This window comes from Mandrillus leucophaeus, unplaced genomic scaffold (assembly GCF_000951045.1).
Source record: "Mandrillus leucophaeus isolate KB7577 unplaced genomic scaffold, Mleu.le_1.0 Scaffold136, whole genome shotgun sequence".
Lineage (NCBI taxonomy): Eukaryota > Metazoa > Chordata > Mammalia > Primates > Cercopithecidae > Mandrillus > Mandrillus leucophaeus.
This window is the reverse complement of record NW_012101321.1, coordinates 3,000,039-3,023,050: the sequence shown is the minus strand read 5'-3', so window position 1 is coordinate 3,023,050 and position 23,012 is coordinate 3,000,039. Positions and strand designations below refer to the sequence as shown.

At 42.2% G+C, this 23,012-nt stretch overlaps 1 protein-coding gene across 1 annotated transcript in view; it reads left to right on the top strand.

Moving 5' to 3' along the window:
• The window catches only part of DCLK2 (doublecortin-like kinase 2), a 182,563-nt gene that overhangs the window by 152,780 nt on the left and 6,771 nt on the right, over positions 1 to 23,012 (top strand). The window contains exons 10-16 of the mRNA XM_011973258.1: positions 5,383 to 5,502; positions 5,728 to 5,874; positions 12,784 to 12,917; positions 13,435 to 13,512; positions 19,734 to 19,830; positions 20,450 to 20,530; positions 21,722 to 21,838. Coding sequence (XP_011828648.1) covers positions 5,383 to 5,502; positions 5,728 to 5,874; positions 12,784 to 12,917; positions 13,435 to 13,512; positions 19,734 to 19,830; positions 20,450 to 20,530; positions 21,722 to 21,838 — 774 coding nt within the window. The remainder of the gene's footprint in view (positions 1 to 5,382; positions 5,503 to 5,727; positions 5,875 to 12,783; positions 12,918 to 13,434; positions 13,513 to 19,733; positions 19,831 to 20,449; positions 20,531 to 21,721; positions 21,839 to 23,012) is intronic.

The window sequence follows — 23,012 nt, the reverse complement described above, 5'->3', positions numbered from 1 at the left end:
TTTGTATGCAGAAAATTTGGTCTGGTACACTAAGTGCTGAGGCAAATGGATAAGTGAGTTCTAACATTTGGATCTTATTTTTTCTAGTCTCTGAATGTCATTCTATTTTTATAATGCATGATCAAATACTTTTTCCAGTTTTACATTTTGCTTATCTAAACAACTATTTCCACATTAAGACTGTATAAAATTATAATTTTAAAACTCGATTAGTTACAAATAAGTTGATTTTTCCCATTATATTTTATTTTTAGAAAAAAATTATATAGAGAATTTTTGTTAATTTGAGGGGGTAGTATTCACTCACTATTTTGGGGTATTGGCCACCTGCTGTATACGGAAAATTAATAATGCTGAAAATAATATCTGCTGTTTGTTAAAATGTATTATTTATCCACGCTTGGATATATAGGAACTTTGCACATTACCTTTAATGACTTGAAAAACAGATGCACCAGTGTTACAGATAAGGAAACAGACTCAGATTAAATAGCTTTCAAAAGGCCACACAGAGACAGAGCTGTGAGTGGAATTTTGGGCTGTTTGGTTACACAGCCTGTACATTGGCTGATCTGTGTTCTCTCTCTGAGTTCAATGTATTCATTTCTTCAGGTAATATGAACTTGGGAAACATTCTTGCTTTCTCTTGCCTTCTGTTTGTTCATTCTTAATATGCACTGGCATTGTTAGATTAATGTAGTCACCTAAATTTTGGTGCATATTCTGTCTGCAAGACACTGTGCTAAGAATAGGGTAATATATATATTAATACCAGTTCTGCAAAGAATGTTGGAGTTCAGGGGAAGCACATGGGAGAGAAGTAGGTGACCAGTGAAGATGCTACAGGGGAAGAAACATTTGGGCTGGAGCAGGAACAGTGGGAAGGGAGGGTTTCAGTAGGCAGCAATCAAAGAGCGGCCTACCGGGTGATCAGAACAGTCTGAGCAAAGGCCCAGAGGACAGAAAGCATGTTGGGCCCTTCTCAGTAGGAGATTATGACAAGAGCTGTGTTGGGGCCAGATTTATAGAGGCTTTGGAGAAGGCTAGGGTATTTATAAATTTAAGAATTCTTCCAGTTCTAATATTCTCTTTCATGCTGAATAAATATTTATTGAATTCTCACAGTGTACAAAGCCCTGAGCTTTCTGTTCTGGTGCTTAGAAGTGGTCCTTCTTTGTCTTCCTGCTGTATACAGTTTTGCATCCATCATCTACATGGGCCCAGGCAGGACATAAATCCAGAAGTATATTTGGAAGTATTCGTTTCCCCAGGCTGTGGGAATAAATTACCACAAACTTGGTGGCTTAAAACAACCAAAAAATATTTTCTCACAGTTCAGGAGGCTGAAAGTAAAAAATCCCTGCTTCATTTGGGGGTTTTGGGGGGAATCTGTTCCTTGCCTCTGAGCATCCCGTGACTAGCAGTATTCTTGGGTTGTGGTCACATCCCACCAGTCTCCGTCCATCTTCACGCTGCCTTCTCCTCTGTCTGTGTGAAACTTCCCTGTGCTGCTCTGAGAACATCTGTGGTGGCATTTACCCCTCTCCCTCTGACAATCCAGGGTTATCTCTCCACCGCAGAACCCTTCATCACATCTGCAGAACCCTTTTCCCAAGTAAGGTAATATTTCCAAGTTGCAGCGATTAGGACTTGATGTCTTTGGGTATCCATCATTCAGTCTGTTATGTATGTTTACCACAGAAATCTCACGTGGTGATTTGTACATTTTCTCTCTCTCACCACTTTTTCCTCAGCAGTGTGCTCTGAGCAACACAGACACTAGCTTTGAAGCCATGTGGGCAGTGCAGTGCGTGATGTATCTACTCCTTCACATGAACACTTTGGTACCTACTGTTTGTTAGTAACTGTGCTAGTTGCTGAAGAGTGAGGTAACCAAAACCTCCACAAGCTCTCAGTTCCGGAGGGTTAGAGACCAGCACACAAACAGTTGAAAGATGGTGGGATGAGAGCTGTGATATGGGGCTGTGAGAACAGGACTACCTGACCCAGCTGTGAGTGAGCAGGGGAGGTGACTTAGAGGAGAGGCCATCTGATCTGGTCCTGAGAAGTACATAGGAGTTTGCCAGGAAGTAGATGAAGAAAGTTCCAGATAAAACTATGACCGGAATGGTGGCTCATGCCTATAATCCCAACACTTTGGGAGGCTGACGTGGGAGGATTCCTTGAGCCCAGGAGTTCGAGACCAGCCCTGGCAACATAGCGAGACCCCATTTCTACAAAAAATAATTAACTGGGTACACACCTGTGGTCCCAGCTACTCAGAAGGCTGAGGCAGGAGGATTGCTTGAGCTTGGGAGGTTGAGGTTGCAGTGAGCTGGGATCACACCACTGCATTCCAGCTTGGGCGACAGAATGAGACTCTGTCTCAAATAAAAGAAAGCTACCTGTGTAAATGCCTAGAAGTCGAGGTAAGGGATTAGCAAGAGGAACAGAGAGAACTGAATGGATGAATGGATGGATTCAGAGGCCACCAAGGAGGTAACTGGGCAGATATTAGTGACTGTGGGTATATTATCCACCCACAAGGAGGAGGAGGAAAGAAGGAATCAGGGTGCATTTCCTGTTTCTGCTTGGGACAGCAGTTTTGTTCAATGAGGTGGAGAACACAGAGGAAAGGACTGCTTTATGGGCTGGAATGGGTTGAGACAAGATGATTAGTCTGGTTTGAGAGAGTTGCTTTGTCTCCTGGTATACCGCCCCCCCCATCCCTCTCTCTTTGTATGTTAAAAATCACCATGTCCAAAGATAAGGCAGTGTCCTTTGCCAAGTTAGCAGTTTCGTCATTTACTCTCATACAGAACTGTGGAACACTGCCATGAGATGATTCATATGTAAATTATTTGGAGTTAGAATCATGAATCACTTAACATAAATAATGGTAGATGATTGAATAATGTAAGTTCAATATGGCTCAAGACAAAAGTGATATTCGTATTATATTTAGAAATATTCTCTTGGAAAATTTAGAGCATTTTTTTACATATTAGAAACAAAGACTACATATAGGTTGCACAAGGAATAGATAATGTCTGTAAGGATTTTTATGCAGTACTTTTATTTTGCTTCTGATGATGGTTAGTTTCAAAAGTGGATTGTTCCTTCATAGACAATTTTACAGGGACAGTAAGAGGTTGAGGAAGGCTAACAGCGCCCATGTTTTAACAAAAACATTCACTCTGTGCTTAGAATACTAGCCATTGTCAAGTAGAATTCAGGAGGCTAATGAGTGATGGTGGAGGAAATGTTGCTGCGATATTGGAAAGGTAACACTGCTGGTGGCCCTTAGGAGAAGTTCCACAATGTATCCCAGAAGACCTTCTGTTGTGCCTTTTATTGAAAAAGATAATAACTTTGAGGAGTTGTAGTCTTGAGAGAGGTTATTGGGGTACTGGTGAGGGGATTATCTTACAGATATCACTAAATTAGCAACACAAACACAGCCTCCAAGGAGAGGCGAATATATAGACTCTTCTAACTTTGGATAAAATGAGGAGCAGGGAGGAGAATTGAAGTGATAGATTTGTGTAGCTTTAAAATAAAAAGCCTATTTAATGACAGTAGCAACTGTTGTCTTTGCTTCACATGGAGTGAAATAAATTCATGTGCTTACTTGTAGATGTTCACAAAAGTGTATCTAACCCTGCTTTTTAGTGTGATTGAGGATATGCTTGGTGCAGATGACCCAAAAGCTTCAAATATGTGAATCAATGGAGAGGGTTTGCCAAGTCTTTTCTTTGTCTTTGCGACCACGAGGGGTCTGGCTGTACAGCTGCTTCCCAAGGGAGGAACCGGGTCTCCGTCTGCTGCTCTGTAACTTAGACAGGTGGGGTTGGAGATAGATAGGAGACCCTGTCCTTGGCTTCCCAGCTGTGGTTTACTGGGGTCTAAGAAACACCATTCTTCAGATTTGGAAGCGTTTGTTGAGTCCTGAGCCAGTCAAAGACTTCTTAGCCCTGTTCATTAAAAGAAGCGTAGATTCTCCTCCTTGCACAAACCCTGGTATGATTCTTCACCCCCAAGTCAGTGTGGTGCTACTGTATGCTCTTATCTTTTCAAGGTATTAAGTATTTTCACTTACAGCTGTAATTTTTATTTTGAATAATTCCATCTTGGCATTTACTGAATTCTTCCCCTGTTGAAGGTGATAATGTGTGTATAAGAAAGATGGGCTTGGATGTCAGAAACCTAGTTTACATTCAACCTCCAGTAACTGTTTCCAAGGATAAAGTGTTCAAACATAACACAAGCACCTTACACAGCTACTAACAAACAGTGACTAGATTCCTAGTAAATGTTGGTTTCTTTCTTTCCCATACTTCTGTTTAGTAAATTTGCACTGTCACTTGCCAACATTTATTGAGTGACGGCTTGGACAGGCACAGTGCATTCAGTGCTCAAGAAACACAACCTGCCATGTGCAGGAGCCTGAAACAGATTTTTCTCCACATGTTATTTATTCATTTGTTATAATTTTTATTTCCACCTATGGTCCAAAAGGATGAGGTGGCTCTTAACTTCATGCATCCATGTGTAAAAATACATGTGTACACATGTTGAGAGGTTTTAATGTCTCATTTAAAACAGAGCAATCATTGTTCATGATTCATGGGTTGACATATTAAGAATAATTCGTTAATTCTGTAAGTAAACATTTTGCTACAGTGCTGATCCCAACTGCATTACTCACCAGGATTGATAATCAGGCAGTGTTTTCAGAGGAGAAGTGATTAGAGCTAAAATGAGAATAGTGGTCCCCGTGGTACTGTATGTTTTCAGATTTCTGAAATACAAGATGTTAAGGAACATCCATCTGGTGAATGATTTCATATCCAGTCATAGAGGAAGAAAGTTCCTTTTTTTCATGAATTTCAGCATGAAATTCAAATTCATGTTAGTAACAGTTTAAAAACTAAAAATGCTTAATGCCAGAAGTTATACGCTATAAGCATGCCAAGTTTTCTTATATGCCTAGTCTTTATTTGTGAGTGTATACTGGAATCAAAAAGCGGTTCTGGCAGAATTACAAAGCACAGAGCTGTATGCTGAAGCTTTCATAGCTTTTTTGTGATGCTTTTCATTAAGAGCAGTATGCTTAATATGCCATAGAAGCACCATGGAGCCTTTTGGGGGATGTTTAGAAGTCTGTATCTTTTTGGTAATGTCAATAATACGTTCACACTGACCCTGTCCCTATGGGAACAATTAGGTCAAGGTCAGGTTTAGTTGTCTTTGTGCCAAGAGCAATGCTTTCTTTGGCATCAGATCCACAGGCTGTGTTTGTTTTGCTGTCCTCTAGGCCTTAGAGAAAGAGCAGAGGGTTCTGTGATTTCTGATCTTCTCTCTATACTGTTCATTTGACAGGAACACCTGATTGAGAATGAAGTGTCAATACTGCGCCGAGTGAAACATCCCAATATCATTATGCTGATCGAGGAGATGGAAACAGCAACTGAGCTCTTTCTGGTGATGGAATTGGTCAAAGTAAGAGGATAGAGAGATTTTCTTGGTGCCTAGTCCTACAATTTACAATATCCTTGAAGGACCTAATCAGAAAAGTGTATTGCTGCCTCGTAACTTTCATTATTTATAATCACCAGTTTTAGTGGCACTTGTGTCATTTTCTGCTTTGTGCCAATGAGCCATCTTTCTTACCTTCATAGGATTGCACTGTTGATGTTTTGATATGTTCTTTTATGTATCCTTTAGGGTGGAGATCTCTTTGATGCAATTACTTCGTCGACCAAGTACACTGAGAGAGATGGCAGCGCCATGGTGTACAACTTAGCCAATGCCCTCAGGTATCTCCATGGCCTCAGCATCGTGCACAGAGACATCAAACCAGAGAATCTCTTGGTATGTCATCCCTGCTTTTTCTGTTCCAGTGAATGCCTCTCTTCCTTTAAAAGGAGCGTATGCAAATAATGGCATTTTACAGTCTATAACAATCCTGCATTATGAGACTTTAAATTTAGAAAATTAGCAAGACTCGTGTCAATGACCATCAAATACTAATGGAGTTATTGAATTTTTCTGCATTTACTATTTACCAGATGTATCATTTCATTCTCACTCTGCTATAAAGAACTACCTGAGACTGATTAATTTAGGAAGAAGAGGTTTGATTGACTCACAGTTCCACAGGCTTAACAGGAAGTATGACTGGGGGGCCTCAGGAGACAATCATGGCGGAAGGTAAAGGGGAAGCAAGCACCTTCTTCACATGGTGGCAGGAGAGAAAGAGAGTGAGGAGGAAAGTGCCACACATTTTTAAACCATCACATCATGAGAACTCACCACCACAAGAACAGCATAGGGGACATCCGCTTCCATAATCAAGTCACCTCCCACGAGGTGCCTCCCGCCACATTGGGAATTACAATTCAACATGAGATTTGGATGGGGACACAGAGCCAAAGCATGTCACCAGATAGAAGAAAATACATTTTCGTTTATATTTTAATTGATGGTACTGACTTGAAGGTGAGCAGGAAAACTATTTTATAGGGCAGAAAATTGTGAAGAATAAATTTGAGACAGAATTAGAGGCTCATAGGAGACACGAGTAGAATATGGGGGTTAATTTATTTGCAGGGAAGAAATTTGGAAATAGTCTAGTCCATTCATCTCCACTTTACAGCCATGGAAACTGAGACCAAGAGATGCCAATTTTTTTTTTTTTCTTAGAAGTCTCTTTTATCCTATTATTCTACAGAGTAAAAAGTCTTATTCTACTATGGTATCCAGAGTTCTTCATAGTCTGATCTCAAGTTGCCTTTTCAGCCTCCTGTCCTGTTAATAACTCTTATCCATCCAACCCAACATGGCCTAAGCTTCAAGCCATATTTAACTCACCTTCATGATGACTCTTGATAACTAGACACAGCTTGCTAGTTGGGAGCCAATCCTCGTGACCATGTTATAGAAGAATTTTAGAGAAACTGGTTGGGTGATTTGACATTTACACTCCTCCCAGCCCCCCACAGACACACATGACATAGTTGGCTTCTTTATTTCCGCCTTTCAGGGCTCTCATCCTCATTCCTGCTTGGGAGGCAAGCTTATCTGAGTTAATCCAAACACAGGTTCCTCCATCCTCAGTTTTTAATTAAGACTTGACTTACCAACAGCCTTACCCCTTCATTGCTTCTGTCCATACCAGTCCTCATTTGCAACGTCCTCTCTTCCAGCAGTGTGGTAAACCATTCATCTTGTAATACATTGAGCAAAAGTTAAGTCTTCTTTAATGTCACCCTAGACTTTCTAGACAGAGTTCAGTCACAGCCACCTCGGGTTTCTGCTGCACTTGCTGTGGTGTTGTGATCTTTATCATATACTTGTCTGCCTCTTTGGGATTGTAAGTACCATGGAGGCAAGGTTTATGTCTCAATAATCTTTATATCTCCAATGGCTTGGACAGTGCCACGTAAACACATAATGGACAGCAGAGTGTTTGCTCGCTGACCACTGACACTCAGCTAGCAGCTGGTGCTAGAGCATGAGGCTCTACAGCCTCCTGTGAGCACCACACAAATAACTGTTGAAAGGAGTATGCATTGATGCACAGCTTCTGAAGCCATCTTGGGGACTTTTTATTTTTTGGCTAATGTAATCCAGAGTCTGTGTCTTTTCTTTTTGGTAATATCATTTGATGATTTCTGAGTGTCCGTTTAAAAGTATGTGAAATTTTATCTTACTGTCTTCTGCCTTGAGGGAATTATATTTCATTTCTATATGTTCTTATTAGGAAAAGAAATATCCCTGCTCTGTGTTAAAAAATAAAAGGGGCAGGGGGGATTATGGACTTGGTTTTATGAACTCTAACAAGGAATGGAGGAGACAGAGCTGTAAACTGAGCCTCAGGAGCAAAGTAAGGATATAGCGTTCTCTCCTCAAAACAGGCTTCTCGCCCGCTGGGACCTTGCAGTATGCCAGGCTCCTCCACTGTAGAACTGAGTTTGGCCCAGGCTTCGCAAACAAAGGCACGGGGCTTCTCCAGGTGTGCCCAGACACAAACACTGGGGCATTCATAAGGTTACCCCCTTGACTGCTTCCTGTTCTCTACAACCTGCCTTGCCCCACTGGCTCCAGTTACTGCATTCTCTGAAAATATGGGAGCCACAGGTTCCCAAGGAACCCCTGGAGCCAGTCTGTCCAGCAGCCCTGATTTAAGGCCCAGCAAAGGTGACTGAGGTGCTTGTGAACTTCCCTGTAAATCAGGGAGTGTCCATTTCCCAGCTCACAGATCTCACTCTCACCTCCTGTTTCTTCTCTTTTCCACTCAGAGTTTCTTAATATATAGAGAGAATCTGACACCGGCTCCTTTTTTCTTGTCACACATCAAGGGTGGATAAGGTTTTTCACTTCTTCAGGAGAATTGGCTAAAATTTAAAAAATTTAAAAGAGTGAATCATGTAATGGGGATTGATGTCTCCAACGTCGTGAGTCTTGGAATGCAATCAGGAAATCAGAGTCACACTCCTCATTGAGTCTCACCTGGCCTAGATGAGCGTCCACCCCTTCCCAAACCTATAGCAGCCCCCTTGTGTTAGCCTAGAAAGGGAGGAGAAGGAAGAAGAGGATAAAACTGACCTGGAAGAGGCGAATGTGTGATGTAGAAAGGCTCTGTCGAGCCTTCAGAAACAACCTTAGCCTCATATATCTCAGTAAAATGTGTTTGCCATCGAAAACCTAACTAGATCACTCGGCAGTTTCTAGATTTAGTCAGCAGGTTGGTATTGGCCTGGGAGGAGAGGGTGCCACTGAGATACTAAAAGTAAATACCCAGAGTGACTGTCGGCCTCTTCTTGCTCTAAGAACTAATTCAGTTTTTAAACACCAGAGCATTCAGACATCTGATTTGCATCCCCCTCTCCAGTAAGCAGCATCATAATTTAAAACCCTGCCAGTGGAGATGTATTGGTAGCTGTGTCAGGGAGCACAGGGGTGGCCGTTAATGCTGTGAGTTACAGCCTGGTGGTGCCGTGTCAGAGTTAACTATGAGAGACCAGTGATAAATTCAGGTTGTCCAGGAGTTCTGGGGATAGGGGAGAGAAGAGAAGAGGGTTGGTTTCTCATATTTGAAGTCCTTCTAAATCATGAAGTTGACATTTTATTTAGAGAACATGCAGTGTTCATTTTGTATGTGGGATCTGCATTCCTCGCATTTTTTATTTTTGCATTCTGAGAGCAACTTTTGACAGAAGCATCTCACAGCTTGTGGTGGGGTGTTTGAACACTGCAGGGCTGGAGTTCTCACCGTTGTTATTCTTTAAATTCACTCAAAATCTGTAAGGAAGTGCAGGCTATAGTCAGGGTTCTGGCAGGCCTATCCAGTTATTTTTCAGATACCGAATCTTGCAGAATGGTGCTGTGGAACGAATAATGGTCCTGGCTGGAGCCCCTGCCTGGCCATATGACTAGTAACCTGAGTGCTGTGCGCCTCAGTCTCCTCATTCGTAAAATGGAGGTAACAGTTCTCTTCCTCATTGCCCAGTGGGGTGGCTCAAGAAGACCAGTGACATAATGTTTGGAAGAATTTTGAAATCTCCAAAGTCCTCGAGAATGTCAGTTTCTGGGGAGACCTGAACTCTGCCAGAGAGCCTTTGGAGTCCCTGTTCATCTAGTCACCTCTTTATTAAAAGCAATTGTTTTTAAAGCAATGCTGTATATGTCTCTGTATCTATCTAGAGAGATATATATGTATAATTTCTTCCTGCTTTGAAGACAATCTCCCACTAAGATCTGAAATGTATTCATATTAAGACATATTTGCTTCTGTGTCTAGCATTGAAGAGAGATGAATCAGATAAAATACGATTTCAGGCTTGTCTGCCCCTAATGACACTTCCTTTTTGATGTTTAGCCAAGGAATATCACTTGCACAGACATAATTCAGCAGTTATAGACTGTTCAGTCCCTTTCTATTTATGCTCCTGCGTCTGACTGAATTCTTTATAGAGGATGTGAAAAACAGGACTTCTGGGACTTCTGAGTATCTGTCAGCAACCTTTGAATATCCCTAGGCATCACTAAATGGAGTCTTTAAAATAAACACTATTTTTCAAAAATTGTACCTAAAGAGTATGTTTTTAAGTTGTAAAAACAAAATAACAGTGACATTTATAAAACTTTTTGTTTTAACTCTCATGATACAGACAGTTAGGAAATTGTGCTTATAACATTCTTATCACTGTAATTACTTAGGAAATTTCTTTCCAAAGTCTGGGTTTTGGTAAAAGCATTATAAATTCTAACTATAATTATATCAGATTGTTCTTGCTAATGTTTACATTAAACATAATGGGTGGAAAGTTTTCCTAAGACTGTGACGTGACTAAGAATCTGGAATCCATTACTTTAGGCTGAATCATTCATATCTTTGGAAATGTTTCTGCTGACTTGTGGGCTGACTCAGAGTTGTAAATATCTATGAGGAACTCAAAATCTTCATCATTACTCCTGTGAACTTTAAAGTCAAAGATATGTGTTAGGGATGTGTATTCAGTATATAAGACTGGAAAACGTTATTCAGATAGTAAAGGTGAAACATATTCTTATTAAATGGATAAGGACATCACAGGTAAGGGAGGTATTTCACCGCTGTCCTTTTTAAAATGCCTTTAAAACTTGGGGAATTACGGCCTGGGGGAGCCTTGTGGTTCTCCATGCTTTTTACTGATGACTATTTAAATCACTCCCCCTCATTAAGTAGCAGACTAATGGATGATGTTGCTAACATGCTTATCTTGAAAAAACATCATTTTCTAAATTTTTCTCCTTCTACAGCTAATAGTAGTTGAGATAAATATCTGGTTCAGCAAAATGTGAGACAAAGCAAACTAAATATGCTTAAAATAGAAAAATAGAAACAGGCATTACAATGAGTATAGACTAGACTAGGTCTCTGCAGCAGTTTATTCTCTGAAATTCCATGTTTTCAAAATGGACATCCAAGAGACAGACAGACTGTACACTCAGGTTCAGGATTGCATGGTGAAACCTGAATTATGCTGTCATATGCACTTGTTTGCTTCCAAAACTATCCACTTAGAATGGAACTTTCTAAAGTTATATTTATCCCATAATTTTGCTTATATATGAAATTATTATGAAACCAACACATGTTCATTGTAAACATTTTAGAAACCACTGAAAAGTATAAAGAAAATTAATTTAATCCTTCATGCTACTGCTTAGAGATAAACTTGTTAACATTTTTGAGTATTTTATATATAATTGTGCCTTTTTTAACTCTGTGTAATAGTGACTGTTTCCCATATGATTAATATATTTGAAAAATACTTATTAGAAAGTATGTAATATTTTATTATGGTAATGTATCATAATTAGTCATTGCCCTGTTACCCATTTATGTTGCCTTTAGTTTTTAAAAGTCATAGACAAATTCTGAGATTAGCATCCTTGGGTCCATCTGTATTCCCCTAGAGTAGGTTTTGAGAAGTAGACTTTTGGGTCAAAGGTTATAATTGATATAAAGAAATTTGCTATATATTGCTGAAATGCTTTCTAGAAAGGTTCTTTAAGCATAAACAGTCACATCTCCACCAGCATTTTTAAACCTTTTCCAATGTGATAATTATCTAATCAGCCAGTCCTTCCAGGAAATGGAAAGAACATTTTTAATTTTTTTACTTTTATTTTTTCGCCTTTATCATTACCCACAAGGAAGGAGCATTTATTGAGCCCTGTTCTGAGCTTTGTCTCATTTCACCTTCACACCAACTTCACAAGGGAGGTACTGGCATTATCGCACTTCCTAGATGAGGGAATGTGCTCAGAGAGCTTATGTGACTTTCAGAAGTCACACAACCAGATGTGTGGACTTGTTATGGAAGTTCAGGCTGCCTGATCCCAAAGGTCATTTTCTTTCTAAACTTCTAAGGTTTTCCCCTATCTGATATTTATATTTCATCATTGAGTGTCTGGACAACAAGGACCCCATCGCTGCCCCCAATTTTATTTTCTGAATTAAACATGCTAGTCCCGTGGAGGTCACCAAGTGCTTTGGTGGACTCTTAATACACCATTTCTTGGGCTCTCAAGTATGTCACACACAGTAAATGCTAAATAAAGGTCAGTTTCTACCTCCAGGATTAGAGGCCTCTCTCATGCCCATCAGGTACACACCCGCCTACACCCTAACTACTGTGTAAGCAAGCACGTGTGTTCATTGTACTTCTAGGTAAGGAACTTTCTGCAAAAGTGGAAAATATTTTTTCCAAATTTCACACAATCGTACAAAATCTCTGAAGAGAAAAAGCGCTTTAAAGCAACAAAGATAAATCAATGGTGTTAGAATCACAAGGAGGGGTCGGACATGGTCGCTCACGTCTGTATTCCCAGCACTTTGGGAGGCTGAGGTGGGCAGATCTCGTGACCCCAGGAGTTCAAGACCAGCTTAGGCAATATAAGCTTGTCTCTACAAAATTTTGTCTCTACAAAAAATAGAAATGAGCCTGGTGTGGTGGCATGTACCTGTAGTTCCAGCTACTTGGCGGGAGTTCGGTGGGGGAAGGATTACTTGAGCCCAGAGGTTGTGGCTGCAGTGAGCTGTGGTCATGCCACTGCACTCCAGCCTGGGCAACAAAGTGAGACCCTGTCTTCAAAAAAAGAATCACAAGGAGAGATTTCATTGGAGTTTAACAGTAAATGTATTTGTGTCCTTTCTGCCTCATTCCAAGAGCCCTCTTGCACTTGTTGAGGAGAAGAAACCTTCTGATGGTTGGTTGATTTCTGTTTCAGGTGTGTGAATATCCCGATGGAACCAAGTCTTTGAAACTGGGAGACTTTGGGCTTGCTACTGTGGTAGAAGGCCCTTTATACACAGTCTGTGGCACACCCACTTATGTGGCTCCAGAAATCATTGCTGAAACTGGGTAAGACTTCTGGTGGCCCTGGTTAGTCCTTTAACTTTGGTGAGAAAGGTCTGTTTTTGTTGCTATTGCTGCTTCTGTATACAGTTGGTGAGAAAGGTCTGTTTTGTTGCGGCTGCTGCTTGTGTATACAGTTGGTGAGAAAGGTGTTTTGTTGCGGCTGCTGCTTGTGTATACAGTGCCTCCTGTGAAGGTGGAAAATGGAAAGAAGAGAGAGTCTGTTGCCTGCACCATGATTTTGACCTCAGGAAGCAGACTTTATGCTTACCTGGTCAGAGCCCTGGCCTGGACTTGTGTCCCAAGGCCTCTCTTGAGAATATGGTAGTAGTCAGCAAGACTGTGGTTAGGTTGGCAGAAACAGATGCCTTTTTCTAAAGGGTGATTCATTCATCTCTATGTGAAATGAAATGAATAACACCAAAGTAATCCTTTTCCCAACAATTAAAGGCAATACTCCAGTACCATGGAAGGTTCTTGGGAGTCATCATTTCTCTCCCCCTCACCCACTTTGTTTTCCTAGCTATGGCCTGAAGGTGGACATTTGGGCAGCTGGCGTGATCACATACATACTTCTCTGTGGATTCCCACCATTCCGAAGGTAGGCGGTCTTTTGGGCGACTGTATTTGAATTGCAAATACTCTCCCTTGGGTCCAGAAGCAGACACTTTGCTCCTGGCAGTCAGGACTGTTTGGTCACTAAAAATGCCAGTTAAAAATTACATTAAAAACCTTTCACTTTTTAATTTACAGCCTATTAATGTGTATTCTCATTAGCATACTTTAGATGTGAGGTGAAGGCCTTTGCTTTGTGTTTGGTTGGTCCTCTGAGTTTTCAGTGTTCATTCTTTCATAAAAATAAACCCATAATACGATGTCTGCCATGTCCAATTTCTCCATTTTTTCAAATGACAGCAAAATTTAAAGAGCCTTGTGAAGCAGTCCGAATCCTTCCAGGTGTGTTGTCTTCCAGTTCTTCGTAGTGATCTCACACACTCAATTATAATTGAGAGCAATTTTTATATCTTTCTAAAGCATTCAACTTTGTTCTCATAGAAACAGGATCTGTTTCTTCTTAAAATTCATTTTATTGGTTCACATGACATTTAATTAAGAATAGAATTACAAACACTTGTAGTATAAATAGGCCTGGGAATACACAGACTGACTGAGTCTTGGTAACCATTTGCTTCACCTGGTGGGAGCAGAGATGGCCCCTGAAAATGGTCAGGGTGTGTGAGCCGGGCACGGAGCACACTCTTTGGCCCGGCAGTCTTTGCGCAGGGGATGAGTGAGGGGCTTCAGCCACAGCTCTTTTGATGAGTTTCATCTTCCCCTCTGGAGCAAATGAGTTACTCTGAAGCAGAAGTTCATCTAACTGTGCATGTTCTGTTTTCTTCTGAGTTTTCTTGACCTCTTTTAACTTTAATCTCTTCCTTTGTTCATTTTGTAACTCTCTAATGAGTAGCTACTGTGTACCAGGCATGATTTTAAGTGCTAGGAATACAGTGGGGAACAAAACCTGAGGTCGTGGTTTCTCTTAGTTTATTTGACTAGCCATGACAAAATACTGTTCATAGTGTGGCTTGTAAATACCAGAAAATTCATCCTTCCAGTTCTGGAGGTTGAGAATTCCAAGATCAAGGTACTACAGATTTGGTGACTGCTCAGGGCCCACTTCCTGGTTCATAGAGAGCCGTCTCATCACCCTAACCACATACGGTGGAAAGGACAAGGGAGTCTCTGGGGTCTTTTGTAAGGGCACTAATCCTATTCATGAGAGCTCCACCCTTAACAATAGCATGGCTGCCCAAAGGTCCCATGTCCTACCACCATCACAGTGGGGAGTAGCTTTCAGCATGGGAATTCTGGGGAGACATGAACATTTAGTCTATGGCATGGTGTTTATAGTGTTGTTCTGGGTCAGTAAGTGAAAAATGGTTTTATCTTCTTTTCCCTCCAACATTTTATTATGAAAACTTTCGAACATACAGAAAAGTTGAAAGGATTATCTTTTTAACATTCTCAGTTTTTCCATTGAGTTGAACAATTTTCTAATTGGCAGTGCGGTAAACATAAGACTGACAGATGTTAGTCTCTACTTTTGAAAGCCTTATGCTATAGATAAAGACACACCTCACAAGACTTATTGATCAAAGAGAATAAGCAGAGCATGAGGGAGTGCTTAGTTCAGGGATATCACAAGGATGTAGCATTAATGAAAGATGTAGCATTTGAGTGAGACCTTTGTGGTATTAGTGGAGTTTTTATAGGTGGAAAGATATTTTCATCTGGCCGTCAACATCATGGTCTTCCACCAAAGTCGTTGACTAGATGGGTTACACAGACTGTAGAATTACTGCACATTTCAGTTAGCTTTTGCTGAGTAACAAACTACCCCTGAAGTTAGGAGTATGAAACAATTGCATGGATCAGTTGAGTGAATCTTCTGAGCTGGCTGGCTCAGTGGGGGCTTGATGGTCTAGGATGGCCCCACTTGCATGCCTGGTAGGTGGCTCAGTGTCCACTGGGACAAGAGAGATGACTTGGCCCTGTGCTTTCATCATGCAAGCACTGTCCTGGGCTTCCATGAGAGTGGATGCAGGATTCCCCAGCAGCCAGAAACAGGGCAAGTTCTACTCCCCGAGCACTTCCTCAGTCTCTGCTCACCTCACACTTGGTGTGCCATTAAGCAAATCAAGTCAAACCCAGAGTAAATGTGGGAGAAAATGAGCTAAGTACATAGTGGGAAGGGAATAATTCGTGGCCATTTTTACAGTCACACCAGGCCTTGGCTGGTCTCAGTGATGTCATGTTTCGGGAGTTGGTCAAGTGAAGAAGGGGAATGCATCTTGATGACAGGTGATCCTGGACCAATTACAGCGGAGTTCCCTTCCCTGGCTAACCCAAGCTGGGATCAGCTGGGAAAGGGTCTTGGGGGATGAGTTTGAGGACTGTGTGCTCACAACTCCCTCTAGTGTTTCCAGTTGCTGGTGCAGCCTGAGAATTTTTTCTTTTCACTGCTTTTTACTTTTTAACAAAAGTGAGACTCAAATTGAACAGGATGTATTTATCATGGATTGATACTGAATGGGAAGCAGCTTTTTTGTGGGGTCTAGAGATAAGTTTGGTTAATCAAAAGCAGTAAAGCTACGTTCTGAAGGCTGCTGCCCTTATGTGCTGCCTTCAGAAGCAGGCCATAGACCTCCAGGTAGCTTTTAAAAATTAAGACAATGCTTTCCCTCTTTTATATCATATTGTGATGAAAGAGAATCTGTAATGTTAAAAACGTGTTACTAAAGTGTCTTCATGGCATACAGCAACATTCTGGGTAGATTTTATAACCTACCATAATACAGAAATGTATGTCATAAATTACCGAAATGGTATATGGTAAATAAATTTGGTATAAAATAGATTGTCTACATTTGTACTTAAAAGTCTTTCAAATATTTCAAAATAATCTCTTTGTTTTATACAAAAGACAACTTTAACCCAAAGCATTTAAACTAAAATTGTTATTTGGAATTTACAGTTTTAGCTTCTCTGACTGTAGCATCTTTCGTTCTTTCTCTAGTCTTTTTTTTTTTTCTTTTCTTTTTTATAGACAGGATCTTGCTCTGTCACCCAGGCTGGAGTGCAGTGGTGTGATCACAGCCTACTCCAGGCTCAAGGAATCCTCCCACCTCAGCCTCCCAAGTAGCTGGCACTACAAGCACACACCACCATGCCCAGCTTTTTTTTTTTTTTTTGTAGAGATAGGGTCTCACTTTGTTGCCCAGTCTGTGAATTTTATTTTTTAACCTTTTTAATTTATTTTTTAAAAGACAAGTTCTCTGTTGACCAAGCTGGAGTGTAGTATGATCATAGCTCACTGCAGTCTCCAACTCCTGGCTCAAGCAGTCCTCCTCCCTCAGCCTCCTGTGTAGCTGAGACCACATTGCAGTGTTGCCCAGGCTAGTCTTGAACTCCTAGCCTCAGGCAGTCCTCCCACCACAGCCTGTCAAAGTGTTGAGATTATAGGTGTGAGCCACTGCGCCTGGACCATCTCCCTCTAGTCTTTTTCAACATCAGATTCATCATTACCGAGAAGGAGATTGGTTTTTCAGAGGCACCCAAAATTTTAGTTGTTGCCTAAGCAAGTCTGCTCTTAGGGTCACTGACAAAAAGTATCATTTGTATGACTATACTGAAGTTTTTGTTTCTCTTAAAACACGCGCAAAATGCTCTGAGTGGAACGTTTGAACATCATTTGGGAAATAGCTTACAACATTTTCAGGTTTACCTTTTCTGAATTTTAATGCTTTGTCGTTGAAAAGAGAGCGTGTGCACAAACTCTTTTGTTGTTTTTCAAGTTTTTCTTAATGGACATTTTTAGACTTAACAGCACCTTGGTCCAAAGGCTATATTGTTTTAGAATTTAAAAGTGCCCTGAAGGATCTCAGCCACATTGCGGAGTATCAGTGTGATACCAAATCCAGTGTGGATTTAATCAGAACAGTTTTTCTTACATGACTGCTAAGAAAGATAAATTAACTTTCTGTTTTTCTAGTGCAGGGCAGGCCCCAACTGTCAAAGCTCTTGCAACTCACAGTGGATACTTCGGGGTCTCATTCTCATTGCTGAGACACCCTATGGTTTTGTTTGTTGACTCAGGGTATTTTGCCAAGAACCAGCTGCTATAAATGACTGCTGCGCACACACTTCCAGCTTTTTAGCTATTTATTAACAAAAGCTATATGGATTAACAAAATATAAGATATTTGAGATTCTAGAAAAAAATAAGGGAGAGGTGAGTGGAATAATAGGTAAGGATGACTAAAAAGAACGATTGTGGAAATAGCTCATTTTTAATATCTTTTTCTAACATCATATGTTGGAGCCCTCTGGTTTTCTGAAGTTTTCCACTAAATCTAATAATCTTAGATGTATTCTGTACTCACTTTGAAGGAGCAGTAAGCTGAGCTCACTCAGCAGGGAAATAACAGTGAAAAGGAAAGAAAACATGCTGACACTAAGAAACTTGTGGGCATTCATAGGAAATCGCTCTTTGGGACAGTGGTGGGAATCTCTTTCTCTTGCCTGGCCCAGTTATCTGTCCTGACTTTTGCTCCTCAGTGTGCCTCTTCACCAAACTCCATGGACCAATGGGTGTCCATTCAGCTGGGCTTGCTCTTAAATGTCATGAATATTTACAAAGCTCAGAAACTTGACTCTTTTTTGTTTGTTTGTTGTTTTTTTGTTTGTTTGTTTGTTTTGTTCTGTTTGAGACAGAGTCTTGCTCTGTCACCCAGGCTGGAGTGCAGTGGTGCGATCTCAGCTCACTGCAGCCTCCGCCCCCTAGGTTCAAGGGATTCTCCTGCCCCAGCCTCCGGAGTAGCTGGGATTACAGGTGTGTACCACCATGCTTGGCTGATTTTTGTTTTTTTTTTTAATTTTTAGTAGAGACAGGGTTTCACCATGTTGGTCAGGCTGGTCTCAAACTCCTGAACTCAGGTAATCCACCCACCTCGGCCTCCCAGAGTGTTGGGATTACAGGCATGAGCCACCACACCCAGCCAACTCTACTCTTTGTAATAGAACAGGAAGGAGGGAACCGTGTCATCACAACAGCCCTAGAATTTGTGTCTAGACACTGTGCTGAATGGTCTGTTTCTCAGGACACCACGCTTGCCCTTGTTCCCCTTTGATGGGGTTGGTAGCAAAACCCCAAAGGCTGGGTGAAGAAATTCCAAGAAATGTTTGCACACTTGCCGGGTAATACTTAACTTGCACTTCTGGATTTTGATGTTGACTCCAACAGGCCATTCTGAGCTTTCTCATGGGGCCTTGTAATGGCCTGGAAAGCTAATGATGCTGTTCCTCACTCTAGCCATCGATGCACCCACCAAGTGAGGGGGCTCTGGAGGTTAAGTTATTTGGGAGGTTAGGGACATCTTTCCCAGTGGTGTTTCCACATTTTCATGACATTCAGGAGAAGTCAGGTCAGCCTGTATTCATCAGGCACTGACTGTGTGAGTGCGCCTCCGAGGGTGGGACGGTCAGGCGCAGGTGGGAGGGATGCCCCTGTGAGCCACTGGCATGGGTTTGCCTCAGCCTGTGCCATTCTGCCTGGTGTCTTGGGTTGGCCCTTCCTCTCAGACTGAGCTTAAAGTCAGTTTCCAACAGCGAACTGATTATTTCATGAATGTTTTATCCAGATCCTGAACTCCTTATAACTTTTTCATATGTTGGCTGTTCCACTGACCTTTGGCTATTAAAGTGGAAAGAAGAAGGGAAAGGAGATCGGACTCAGATTTTCTGCCTTTCCTTTCTTGTTGCCATGATAGTTTTGAGGGCAGATGCTGATTTTTTTTTTTTTTTTCCTGAAATGAGGATTTCCATTATTTGTGGATTCCAATATTTTCTTGAGTGTGTGTTTGTGTGTGTGGTAAATATATATAACAAAATCAATCATTCTCACCATTTTTAAGTGTACAGTTCAGTACCACTAAATACATTCACATTGTGTGCAAGAATCACCACCGTCCCTTTCCCGAACGTTTCCATCTTCCCAAACTGAAACTCTGCGTTCATTAAGCAAATGTTTGAGTCGTTGTCTCTGTCTCTTTAATTCCTCAGCCTATGGAAATGTTCTTTGGCTCATTGTCTAAAAGGAAAAGTTCTGTCATTACAAATGGAATTGAGATACATAATTGAGATATGGAATGCCCAAGTCAAAGCCAGAGACTGGACTCCTTTCCCCACTCTTCCCGTGGGCGTTTTGTTGAAAAACTCTACGGTGACTTTGACTTTTCTTCCATTTCTTTGTCACTGGCTTAGCGAGAACAATCTCCAGGAAGATCTCTTCGACCAGATCTTGGCTGGGAAGCTGGAGTTTCCGGCCCCCTACTGGGATAACATCACGGACTCTGCCAAGGTACCCTCCAGGCCTGTTTCTGTGGGTTGTATTACGTTGTGGGGTCCTCACCCATTCCACAGGGCTGTAGCTACTTTGGTATTGCATTGCAGAAAGCTCTTTGGCTTTTATTGTGTGGTTGTTCTTTTAAGTTCATCCTATGGTATGGTCTCTGAAGTTCTTGGCAAAATTCTTAAAGTTGGACTGGCCGTCTTTCCGGTTTCCCTCCGTCCTCTTGTGCTCCTCTAAGCTCTCAACATCCATTATTTCATTTACTCGAGAAATATGTATTGGGCACCCATCGGGATACAGGGATGAACTGCAGAACACACTGAATTGCCAAAAGGAGAAATACTGCAGTTTTAGACTGTGGAATAATAACTATGACCAGAACTCTTAGGTGGGAACATCTTAGTTTCATGTGGACCCAGGAGAGACCATCTCTTCTTTTGCACAGCTTATAAGGCGCTAGGAGAGTAGGTGTAATCACGTTTAAGTTTGAATCAGCTAACAGCTGTGCTGGCTCTTCTCTGAAGTGCTTGCTACAAACTCAGATTTCTATATTTATGCTGGAATTATCTTCTTTCGTGATACTGAATTATCTCCTTCTCTGTGGTCTTACTTGTTTATTTATTTGTAGGAATTAATCAGTCAAATGCTTCAGGTAAATGTTGAAGCTCGGTGTACCGCGGGACAAATCCTGAGTCACCCCTGGGTGTCAGTAAGTACCCACATTCCCAGGGAATGGGCATCACTGTGCTCTGTGGCCAACAGCACGGTTCCTCACTGTGATGTTTACACATGCAAACGTTATGCATCCAAGCTCCATGGTAGATAGAATGTCTGTCTTTCCCATTGAGCAAGTAGCATGAAGATGGCTCCCCAAGAAAGCAGTTGGCACCAGGGTCCCAGTCTGAGACCCTGCCCCGCGAGTCACCTGGGCAAGTCACTGTCCCTTTCTTGGCCCCAGTTTCCTTATCTGCAAAATGGAATTGGCCACAGTGCTCTTTTAGGAGGCTTTTCTCTCTCTTCTGTGGTTCCAGGGTTTGAGAGTTTCCAGGGTTTGCCCTGGAGATGAGCCAGTTTCAGACTCTGGTCTCTCTGCCTTCAGGGCACGTGCTTTCAGGAGACCTCCTGCTGTTGATGGGGAGGCTGAGACATGGTCCCTTCAGAGCTGGGTGGAGACACGTGATATTGACTAGAGTTCCCTCCCAGAGGCTCAGGTGGTCTCTGGGAGGGAAACACAATCCAATAAATGGGGACTGTGGGAATTACATTTCTCCCATCCATTTCCCTCATTGCTGGGAGACTCCAGGAGAGTGAAGTTAGTTTAGTTAGCCCAGGGCTTTGTTGACTCGGGTTCAGGAGCTCCCTGTGCACCTCCACTGCCCCACCCACTCGCCATCCGGGTGCAGTCTCTCTGGACCCTGCTCGCTGCTCTCTTGGGCTAAATGATGTGGCTCTTGGACCAAGTAGCTAAGATGCCACATTTTTTTTTTTGTTTATTATAAGCAATAAAGACTAACAACTAAATGAATTCTTGATTAAAGTGAAAAACAATTAACTTTGATGCTTCCATGGGAGGGATCATACTAAATCGTGTGCGTTGGTTGCGGGTCTCAGTAGCCTGAAGGGTGCCCTGCTTTGTGTCCCGGGAGACCTGTGCCCTCTCCTGGGCCTACTCTAGTACTGAGGGGCAAAGGGAATGGTGTGGGGTCTTTCTGAGGGCCTGGGACTGCTGAATAACAATAGTTATTTTTGAAAGATCATTGTTTCCCTAATTCTGTGGCTAAGAGGGGCCCATTTAGGAAGAGGTCAGGAGGGTGGGGCTGGGAGGGAGACTCTTAAGGAAAAGACAACTGAAACGGGAGGATGGAAAAAGCATTGTATTTGATTCTTTTCTTTCCTGTAGGATGATGCCTCCCAGGAGAATAACATGCAAGCTGAGGTAACAGGTAAACTAAAACAGCACTTTAATAATGCGCTCCCCAAACAGAACAGCACTACCACCGGGGTCTCCGTCATCATGGTGAGTGGAAGGTGGCAGCATCTGGCCTGTCTGTGGAGCCGGCCTTGAAGTGTTTGAATTAGATAGCCGGGAGCTGCCCTCACATGGAAGTTGGTGCCTTCCATGGTCCTATTTCATACGGAGATTGGCTTGGCATGTGGAGGGCACTCGTCTGGCAACTCCCCGGCTTGGGGCACTGTGTGGAGGGGCTTGTGCAGGGACCAACAGGGCTGGTCTGAGGGGTCCAGGTGCCACGGAGCTCCCGGCCGGGCCCTCTGGGCAGCTACTTCTACTCTTGTCTCTGCCTTCTCATCTAGAGAGACTCCCAAGCCCTGGTGAGATTTGTTGTGTTAGGAATTAACTCCCTGCCTACTCAAGGCCTCAAAAATAGATGATTAGAGATGTGAATTATTCTTTGAGACTTGGCATAAGAAACAGCCAAAGCTAAACAAATTTCAGTTTTAAAAAAATCAGTGTTTTCTAAAAAACAGTTTGGGGCTTTTAAAAGTACAGAACCAAGGAAAAAAATATATATATATATTTGTTTTTCAGGGTTAACAGTTTATGAGATGTCAGTGACAATGATGGCCTTATTTTTTCAGCCTTTCTTCCAAAATGTTTCTTAAGGCAACTTTTCTAAATACATAAACACAACAAATTAAAATGAAAAGTGACATGAGAGTAAATGAATCAAATGGAAAAAACATTGAACCAGAGGTGAGGGCAGCACACCGGCAGCAGCTGTCCAGGCCTGAGCCAGTGCGACGCTGGGCTGGAAAGCCAGCTCCCTGGGAGCGGTGGAAGCCAACCAGCCTCCCAGGCAGGGACCTCGGTTCCCCCCACCGCACTCCCGGGAGCATAGAACAGGGGTGGAGCTGCCTTTCCCAGAGCTGGAGTTGGCTGGCGCGGCTTTCGAATCAGACCTGCTGAGGTGATGAGTGTCTGAGTTTCACATCTGGGCCCCCCCGTGACCACATTGAGTCCTGACAGCTAAGGATGGGCCATCTCCACAGCTCTGTCACTCGTACTTGGGACAGGCCTCTCGCCCTCTGGGAAGGTCCTCCTTGTTTCCTCCCCAACTAGAAAGGAAACAGTGGCATATTCTCATGGTGCATGGTCATCTGGGAGTCTTACCTAGGAAGATGCAGGGTCCAGATAGAAGCTGTAAGGAACCCACACACATAACCCACATCCC